General features: G+C 38.4%; 1 protein-coding gene and 1 non-coding gene across 2 annotated transcripts; one reads left to right on the plus strand and one right to left on the minus strand.

Annotated features, from left to right (window-relative positions):
- Positions 1–5,167: 5,167 nt before the first annotated feature.
- LOC145035862 (uncharacterized) lies at positions 5,168–6,283 on the minus strand. Its single transcript, XM_078984362.1, has 2 exons — positions 5,845–6,283; positions 5,168–5,592 (listed from the first exon to the last, which is right to left on the minus strand). Exons 1-2 carry the CDS (start codon positions 6,281–6,283, stop codon positions 5,168–5,170), a joined length of 864 nt encoding a protein of 287 aa, XP_078840488.1.
- Positions 6,284–8,422: 2,139 nt separating this feature from the next.
- LOC145037972 (small nucleolar RNA R71) lies at positions 8,423–8,529 on the plus strand. Its single transcript, XR_013679080.1, has one exon. It is a non-coding gene; the product is annotated as a small nucleolar RNA R71 (small nucleolar RNA).
- Positions 8,530–9,924: the final 1,395 nt, after the last annotated feature.

Here is a 9,924-nt window from a genome sequence, read left to right on the forward strand (position 1 = left end):
GAATCCGTGTACGGCAAGGACTCCACGTATTGCTTCACGAAGCTTCGCGTCTACTTGTCAAGTAGACGACCCTACTCGCCGAGTAGCTTCAGAATTAATACTTTTTTTCTTCTTTCTTTCATTCCCGACCATTCATTCATATCTCCTGCTTCCTTTCGCTTCCGAGCTTCTTTTTTTGACTGAAAATATAATTTGAAAAATATTGAGTATCTTTTGTCCAAAATATGCAATTAATTAGCCAATAACTGATAAAAATCCAACATAAAAATATAGCTAAATATGCAAATATCAAAATACCCCACACTTGACTTTTGCTTGCCCCCAAGCAAAATTGAAATTAAGCACACTAATATTACATAGACAATCCCAATCCAACCCAGCCATTACGTCAAGACCGCAACACATGCATTTGTGTTTAAATAATTTTCCTAAGGACCCCCTTGATTCTATATACTCACAATCCTTATAAACACTCGCCCACTTTTTCTGAGCAAACCCCCTACCCCACACTCATTTTATGCATCCCTCCGAATCCATCCGTAGAAAACCTCCTAGTCTCTTGGTGTTTTTGGTTGAGCAACCCAAGCATACATATTCTAAAAATTACAATTCTTTGATACCAGTATGGAGCTTTTTGGAATTCTTCATTTTCTTGATAATTCGAACCTTGATTTCTTTGAATTCTTCAAATTTGCCACCTTTTTGATTTTCTTTGATTTTTGGGTATCTTCAACTTTTGAAAATTTGGAATTTTGATCTTTTGATCTTCACTTTAACTGCTCCAAAATTCTTACAACTTTACTTGTAATTTTTTACATGTAACTCACTTTGCTTGTAATTTTTTTTAACTGCTTCATTTTGGATTTTTTTTACATGTAACTCACTTTTTTTTTCACTCAATCTATATGCTTAAGCAAGGGCGCTCAACATTAACCTTTATTGATTAAGATAATAATTTTACTGGATACATTTCAAGTACATGATGCTAAATTTATTGCATCCCTCAAACTAAGCGAGATTGTGTTTTTGTCCCATGATTTCACTAGAATAAGGTAGGTCACAAATACATTATAACGTATATTAGCTCAACTAAACATTTGAATCTTCATACAATCATCAAACATAACACTATCATGATTCCTAATTGCTTTACCAAAATTTTCTAAATTAATCTAGCAATTTTTATGAAAAATTTCAAAAATTTCAAAATTTAACTAAACTTTTAACTAATGTAACAAACCCCCTACCCCACACTTAATTTATGCAATGCCCCCATTGCATATTATGCATGATAAATATAAGAAGAAAATAAAGAGAGAATTGGAACAAACTCCCCTGGGTTAGTAGTGGTGAGTTCGGTATTTCCTCTCTTTTAACTCCTCTTCAAATGACTTTAGACATGTGAACAACTCATCCATGCATTGCGTGTGATATCTTGTGTGGGAAAGCTCCAAAAATGCAGGTAAGATACTCCGAAATCTTCAGAAATCAAACTGTAAGGAATATGAGCGAGACCCGTATTGAATATGAGCAGAATATAAGCCTTGAGAATGAAAAAGTAATAAAATCGCCGAGTCTATATGACAACTCGACGAGTAGCAACGAATGAAGCAGAAAAATCGTGGAATTGAACTCGGACTCGTCGAGTAGGTAATGTGCACTCGGCGAGTCCATCGCTGGGTATGATAACTCAGTGTGTTTTCTTCATTTTTCTTCAACAAATAACACTCTAAGACCCTCCTTGAGAATGGAATCGATCCTAAACTCATGCACATTCTCATCTAGACCCAATCCTCACTATAATTTTGACAATTAAGACTCTTGAATGCATCTAATCCTTTAATCTGAAAAGAAAACAACCACAAGTGATAAAAGAAAACAAATACCTACTTAAACATCTTACAAGTTCAACACATAAAACAAAAAAAAAGTAAATAGTCTTAATTATCAAAACCAAATAAAATAAAGCACCGATCTTCCTCCTCGTCTTCATCTCCTTCGGCTCCACTACCGCCCGCTTGGTTTCTTCTCACTTGCACCCTTTCATCCCAATTTGACATATACGGGAATCCGGGCCTGGGCATTGGTGCAAAATGCATTTGTTTAAATAAATAAACAAACGACTCATTGACATAGTTCACCCCCCGCCAGAGGTCGTCTTGGTATCTTCGCACCTCAACATTATACCAATCCATAGGTCACCCCTCATCCACCAGAATAACCAGTGGGTCTTGTGGCACCATCTCTCTCCTTTGTCTCACCCTACTTCCTGGTTCCTCTGGCCCTAACGGTTCATCATCATTTGGAATACTAACATGCCCCCCTCCATAATCCTCAATAATCCTAGCCCTCTTGAATAATGTTGTGCTGAAGGGAGGACATGGAATCATAGTCAATGCCCGTGCCTCTTGTTGGTCTAAAATACCATAAGTTCTCGCAAGGCTTGTAACAAACATGCCAACATTGATTTTTGAAGTCACCCGCTCTTTGAATGCCCCCTGTGGCAAGTATTTTGCCATGCAATATGGTAAATTGCAAAATACATTAGGAGTCATAATACTCCACATGTAAAAGATGTCGAGAGTGGGGACAATAGCGTCATCCTTTTGCATGTTTATAGTGCTCGCGATCAGACGATGTATTAAGCCATCAATCGGGAAACGGATGCTCCCCTCTTGTGCAGATGAAGGAATGTAAACCTGGTTGGCAATGGTAGTCCACCAAGTAGAGGCAACCATATCCTCGGGCAGCTCTTTATGGCAATGCTCCAAGAATGACTCAAAAGTCTCGGACATGATCTCATTCTGATCATAAATACCAAGCCTCCATGCCAGATCTGCAATGCTGCACTAGCGAAACTCTCCTCCAAGGCAGAATGAAATAATATTAGGACTATAGTAGTCATCACCACCCCAGAAAGAGATGGTGGCAAAGAACTCCGAGGAACCGACTCCACCCGTCGCAGATTATTTGTACCCCATTAACTTCACAAGACTTGAACAAATAATGGTTCGGTGCTGCTTCCAACCCAACTTGCCCTATCCATGACTAGTCCAACTCATTAGGAGCATATATTGCCTTTCACTTCAAAGCCTCCAGCTTGCTTTTTGCACGTGTAAGTGAAGACTTGTTGGTGATGCTTGGAAAAGTCAACCATGGGATGTCCCCATAACCGCCTCCTCGTGAACTTTTACCTCTCATACACATGGTTCCTGCATATCAAAGAAACAAGAAAACCACAAGAAAAATACTAAAAGTATTAAAAAATGGTAGAATACTAGGCATCAACAGCATGGACTCGCCGATTCCACGAACCAACTCGGTGAGTAGGACGAACTGCGGCAGTCCAGATCTGTTTTGATGAAATTAACCAGCCAAATCCATAAATTATTTCATGGGTTTGCTTCGGTATGTTCCAGGAGCATATGATTGTAAAAATTCATGTCTAAAACGTCCTAATTCGTCAAAAATCAAAAACCTAAAATCCAAGTCTTCCCAAAATCAGGATTTTCCAGAAATTAAGGGTGACATTTTACCAAAGACCAAAACTTGTAAAGAATTAAGAGCTAAAGTTGTTACCTTGTTGGTTGAATTCGCAAAAGAAGAGAAGATTCAAGATGAAGGTTTGAGAGAGTGCACGTCGAGTATAGGGGTGGCGGCTCGTATGAATGGTTGAAAGTGTTTGCAATTTAGGGTAAAAACCACTATTTTACAGAATGTAAAATAATTTTTTTTTCTGGTAATATATGGACTCGTCGAGTAGGCGGACCTACTCGGCGAGTAGATGCTTGATTCAATGGACTCGCCGAGTGTTTTTAGAGACTCGTCGAGTTTTTCATTATGTGAAAAATTTTAGTTTGGAGAATAAAATGTATGCCACCCCACACTTGAGCGTTGCTTGCCCTCAAGCAATCATTTTAACATAGAAGAAGATTGATAAAAACAAATCATAAGCAAAATTAAAATAAAAGATAAAAAAAAGATAAAAAGAAAGCAAACTCTAAACGCGGGTTGCCTCTCTAAGCGCTTCTTTTTAAGGAGTTATTAGTTAGACTCCTTCCCGATTACGTTGTTGTAATCCCTTCCAGCAGCAGCCCTTCTTCAAGTTCTTCATTTCTCGGAATTCCTTCTTCTTATCTTTTCACCCTATGACCATTGACCTTGAAAGGAGTTCCATCACTTGATATTTGCTCAATAGCTCCATGTTGAAAAAATTTCTTTACTATAAATGGACCATCCCATCATGTCTTAAACTTGCCCGGAAATAGTTTGAGCCTTAAATTAAAAAGTAACAGCTTTTGTCCTACGTACCCTTGAGTCTTTTGTCATGCCAATTCTTGGTTTTGTCCTTGTAAATCAAGGAACTAGTGTAGGCCTCATTCCTTAGTTCTTTAAGAGCATTCATTTGCATCAATCGGTTGTTTCTAAGTTCAGCTAAATCAAAATTGCACATTTTTAAAGCCAAAAATGCCTTATGCTCAATCTCAACTGGCAAGCGACAACTCTTCCCATAAACCAACCAATATGGTGTAGTACTAATAGGTGTTTTGAAATCTATTCTAAACGCCCATAGTGCATCATCAAACTTATCCCACCACTCTTTTCTATTACTGCCAACCGATCTTTCTAATATTCTCTTCAACGCCGTATTTGTAACTTCAATTTGCCAACTCGTTTGACGATGATAGGATGTTGAAAATCTATGGTGGTCACCATATTTTTGCAACACCTTAGCTAATTGATCATTTGCGAAGTGGGAGCCCCGATCAATAATTAGAGCCCTCGGAATTCCAAATCTTGAAAATAATTTCTTGAGAAAACGTACTACTACTCGAGCATCATTCGTGGGTAATGCTTGTGCCTCCGCCCAATTGGATACATAATCGACTGCTACCAAAATGTATTTATATACCTTTGACATTGGGAAAGGTCCCATGAAGTCAATAACCCAAACATAAAATATTTCACAAACTTGAATGCTATGTTGGGGCATCTCGTTATGTGATGAAATGTTTCCAGACCTTTAGCATGAATCGCATTCTTTGACAAATTTTGTAGCATCTTTAAAGATAGTAGGCCAATAAAAACCCGAATCAAAAACTTTCTTGGTCGTATATTGTGCTCCATGATGTCCTTCGGTGGGCCCGCTATGACAATGCTCTAAGATTTACCAACTTTCTTTCCGGGATACACATCTTCTTATCATACCATTAGGATAGCTACGAAAGAGGTATGGCTCATCCCAAAAGTAATAATTGATTTCTGAAAAGAGCTTCTTGTTTTGGTGGCGGGTCAAGTCTTTTGGGATGTATTCCCTAGCTAAATAGTTAGCTATATCTGCAAACCATGGAATCTCTTCTGCTATAACCAATAAATGCTCTTCGGGAAATTCATCTCCAATCTTGTTTTCTTCTAACTCTTCCAAGTGCGGGTTTTCCAATCTCGATAGATGATCGACAACCACGTTTTCCATCCCCTTCTTATCTCGTATTTGAATGTCAAATTCTTTTAGTAGCAATACCCAACGAATCAACATTGGCTTAGCATCTTGTTTAGCAAAAAGATATATAAGGGCAGAATGGTCGGTAAAAACTATAGTTTTTAACAAAACCAAATATGAGCGAAATTTATCAAATGCAAAAACCACTGCTAGTAGCTCCTTTTCTGTAATAGTTTAGTTCTCTTGTGTTAGGTTCAAGGTCTTACTTGCATAATAGATTAGCTGAAAATGCTTGTCAATCCTTTTTTTTATCCCCATCCTCGAGACCTTGTGTCCTAGAACAATTCCTTACTGCACCATAAAATGACACGTCTCCCAATTAAGGACTAGGTTGGTTTTCTCACATCTTGCTAACATTAGATCCAAGTTGGACAAGCAATCTTCAAAAAAGGACCAAAAAACCGCAAAGTCATCCCTAAAAACCTCCATAAACTTTTCGATCATATCATGAAAGATAGCCATCATACACCATTGGAAAGTAGCTGGTGTATTGCATAACTCGAAAGGCATGCGTCTATATGCAAATGTTCCACTTGGGCATGTAAAAGTGGTCATCTCTTGGTGTTGTGGGTCGATTGGAATTTTAAAGTACCCGGAAAACTGATCGAGAAAACAATAATAAAGTTGACCGGAAAGCCTCTCAAGCATTTGATTGATAAAAGGCAATGGAAAGTGATCCTTGCATGTGGCCTCATTTAGCTTCCTATAGTCGATGCAAAATCGCCACCCGGTTACCATCCTTGTTGGCATTAATTTGTTGTCTCCATTAGCCACTACCGTCATACCTCCTTTCTTCAGAACCACTTGGACCGGACTTACCCATGGGCTAACAGAGATTGAATAAATGATTCCGGCATCTAGTAATTTCACCACCTAATTTTTCACAACTTCTTGCATGTTAGGGTTGAGTCTTCTTTGGCGTTGTACTACAACTTTTGATCCATCTTCTAAGTTGATATTGTGGTAACAATAGGCCGGACTAATTCCCTTTATGTTAGTTATCTTCCATGCTATAGCACCTTGCCTCTTCTTTTGTACACCCACAAGGCTCTCCTTCTCATGCTTGGCCATATCAGCAGCTATAATTATAGGTTTTTGCTGGCCATCTTTAAGAAATGCGTACTCCAAGTGATCTGGTAGAACCTTGAGCTCCGTTTTTGTGTTCTGAATGTTGAACACATCGTGTCCAGTAAGGGGACTCGTCGAGTCCGATGTAACATTTGCAACTGTTCGGGGTTCTTCGATTGGACTCACCGAGTCGGTCGAGGCTACTCAGCGAGTCGAGCTTTCTGCACTTCTAATTAGATAGTTATAATCAGCTTCCTCGAACAGTCTTTCTAATTCCAGCAGGTCCTTTTCATCATCAAACTCTTCTTCAAATGAGATGGTGGACTTGCTTGGTTTATCTTCATTCCAATCTTCCAACAATTCTTCAAACATGTCAATCGAAAATGCCATGTCATCACTACTCCTTGCATGTTTCATGGCTTGATCAACTCTGAAAATGACTAATTCGTCTCCTACCCGAAGGGTATGTTTAGAATCCTACATGTCTACAATAGAACTTGATGTATTAAGAAAAGGTCTTCCTAATATGATCGAGACTTGGGGATCTGTTTCCATGTCTAAAACTATAAAGTCCGCGGGGAACACTAACTTGTCCACTTTCACTAAAAGATCTTCACAAATTCCCCTAGGAAATGTAACCGTCTTGTTTGCTAGGTGTATTGCCATATGAATGGGCCTTGGCTTGGGAAGATCTAACTTTTTGAAAAACGAGTAAGGCATGAGATTTTCACTTGCACCTGAATCAGCCAATGCATAGATGATAGCTAAATTACCGAATTGCCAAGGTAAGGTTAAGCTTCCCGGGTCACCCTTCTTCTTCGGTAGTTTGTTCAACATGGCAACTGAACAATTCTGATTCAGAACCACTTTCTTCACTTCTTCCATCTTCCTTCTATTATTTAGAAGCTCCTTGAGAAATTTGGCGTATTATGGCATTTGAGCAACCACTTCTATGAATGGTATATTAATTTCAAGAGCCTTTATGTGTTCTAGAAACTTCTGGTAGTCTTCTTCATTCTTTTGTTGTCTAGCTCGGGCTAGATATGGTAGTGGAGGCTGATATGGCTTAACAGGAGGTTTAATTTTTTGATCAGGTGTCAGACTCGTCTAGTCCATATCATGGACTCGGCGAGTAGATTATGGGTTCAGCTGGGTTTTATTTTGGTTCTTCCCTTTTGCGTCCTTTTGTACCAGCTTCGGATCTTCATTCTGAATAGGGCCAGAGGGCTTATAATCTTCCCACTCCTAGTTGTGATAATGTTTATATGTGCGCCTATCAAGTTACTTTCGGTATTGCTCGGAAGTCCACACGGTATTCTCTCGTTCACTTGTTATGCAAGTTGCCCCATTTGCTTTTCTATGTTGAGAATAGATGTTTGTTGTTTCCTAAGCAAAGCATGTTGATCTTTCATCATAAGTTGGTGTTCTCTCAACATATTTTGTTGATATTTAAGTGTAGCATCGGTATCATTGTGTTGTTTCTAGGATGTGGCTACGAATCTTGTAAGTATCTCTTCCAAATTAACTCTCTTTTCCATAACTTGCTACTCCTTTTGATACAAACCTCGTTCTTTTTGCTTGTATGTCTCCTCTTTTTCCTTTTTGTACTCGTCATACGGGTACCATTCCTTCTTCGGTTTTTGCTAATTATCATCAAATGTGTCGCACTTGAATAAATACTTGAGCCTTCTTGTTTCCATTCTCATCCAAATCACAATCTTTAGTGAGTTGCGGTCCTTTAGTGTTCTCACATCTTACCCGGATAGCATGGATTGTTTGATCCATCGTAGTCATCTTCCTATTGTAGTCACATTGACCCCATCATAAAAAATGGAGACTTCTTGTTAGCTATTAAGATCATTATGTGGGCAATTCCTTAATAGACTCTTGTAACTTTTCCATACCTCATAAAGGGACTCTCCAGCTTGTTGTTCAAAATTGACAATAGCTTTCTTCAACTTGGCTATCTTTGAAGGTGGGCAAAACTGGTCAATAAATTCTTCCTTCATCTTAGCCCATGTAGTGATGGATCTGGGGGGAAGTGACTTGAGCCAATCCTTCGCAGCACCTTTGAATGTACCTGGAAGCATACGAAGTAGCTGGGTTGGAACATTAAAATAATCAGCTACATCATTGACTTCATTCAAGTGTTTATAGGAATCTTCGTAGTCTTTTCCGTAGAAGGGGATCTCCTTGACTTGCGCAAATATGTCACCCTTAAGCTCAAAAGTGGCAGTCGCGGGAATTGTGGGCTGCACAAGTCCCGGGCCGATATCATCTCATATCCTCTTCTTCCATTCTCCCATGGGAACTTCATCGATTTTCTCCATGGTGTTGTCAAAGTCACCTTCTTGATCACTTTCCTCTTCGTATTCGGTTTCGTAGTCGTATTCGAATTCGACTTCTTTTGGATCATCTTCAATATTCTCTATCTTTCTTTCATCGCTCTTCCGACTTCTGGTCTCTCCTCGCTTCTTGTTCTTTTTCTTACCAAAAACCGTCTTCAAGCTAGTCAAAGGTGACTTCTTAGGTGTATTTGAGCTTTCAACGTCCTTGCCTTTGTTTTTCCTCAAAGCGGATTCTGGGTCTTCAAGAGAAGGAACCAAGGGTGTGTTGGATCCTTTGGTCATGTAAAGCATATAAGAAGAAAAATGTGTAAAAAGAACAAAACTAAGATAAAACTAAAAACTGTGAAACAACGATGGACTCGCCGAGTCGCTTCGACTGTAGTAGGCGAGTTCAAGGCAGAAACAGAAAAAAAATCTAATTAAATTTCTAAAACATAAAACTATTAAAACAAATCCTAATAACTAAATTACCTAAAAATAACTTTGTGCAAGATAAATCTCACACAAAGGATCGATAAAGCTAGAAATTAGTGCTAATTTTTGAACCGCTCCCCAGCAACGGTGCCAAAAACTTGATGTGCGTGAAATGAACTAGTTTTAATCCTACTAACTTAGACATAGAAACAAACACATGAAAGGCAGTGTACCTACTGATTAGCAGCTTAGTTCAGGTAAGTAGGGTATCGAACACAGGGAACGGTAAACAATTAAAATAAATGCTAATATTATCTAAATAAGACAATTAATAGAAAAGGGGTTTTCTCTAGTTTTACAAGACTAGAAACTTAAATAGACTAACTAATATGAAATTTAACTTACTAACAACTAAAGCAAGTAAATACCACTAAATTCAATAGTTAAGAGAACTTCTGTTTAGGTTTAAATCATTTGTTCCCATGGATGATTTTATGGTAAATACATTGGATTAACTCTTCATTGTTTACCGATTGAAGTTATTAGGTTCACATTCGCTATTGCCAATCCCTAGAAAACCTATTAGTTCAAGCA

Source organism: Lactuca saligna, chromosome 3 (genome assembly GCF_052625555.1).
Source record: "Lactuca saligna cultivar CGN05327 chromosome 3, ASM5262555v1, whole genome shotgun sequence".
Classification (NCBI taxonomy): Eukaryota; Viridiplantae; Streptophyta; class Magnoliopsida; order Asterales; family Asteraceae; genus Lactuca; species Lactuca saligna.

Coding starts and splice junctions, on each gene's coding strand:
- LOC145035862 (XM_078984362.1), bottom strand. CDS start 6,283: ATGACGGTAGTGGCTAATGGAGACAACAAATTAATGCCAACAAGGATG. Junction 5,593..5,844: donor GGATCTAATGTTAGCAAGAT/GTGAGAAAACCA, acceptor TAAAAACTATAG/TTTTTACCGACCATTCTGCC.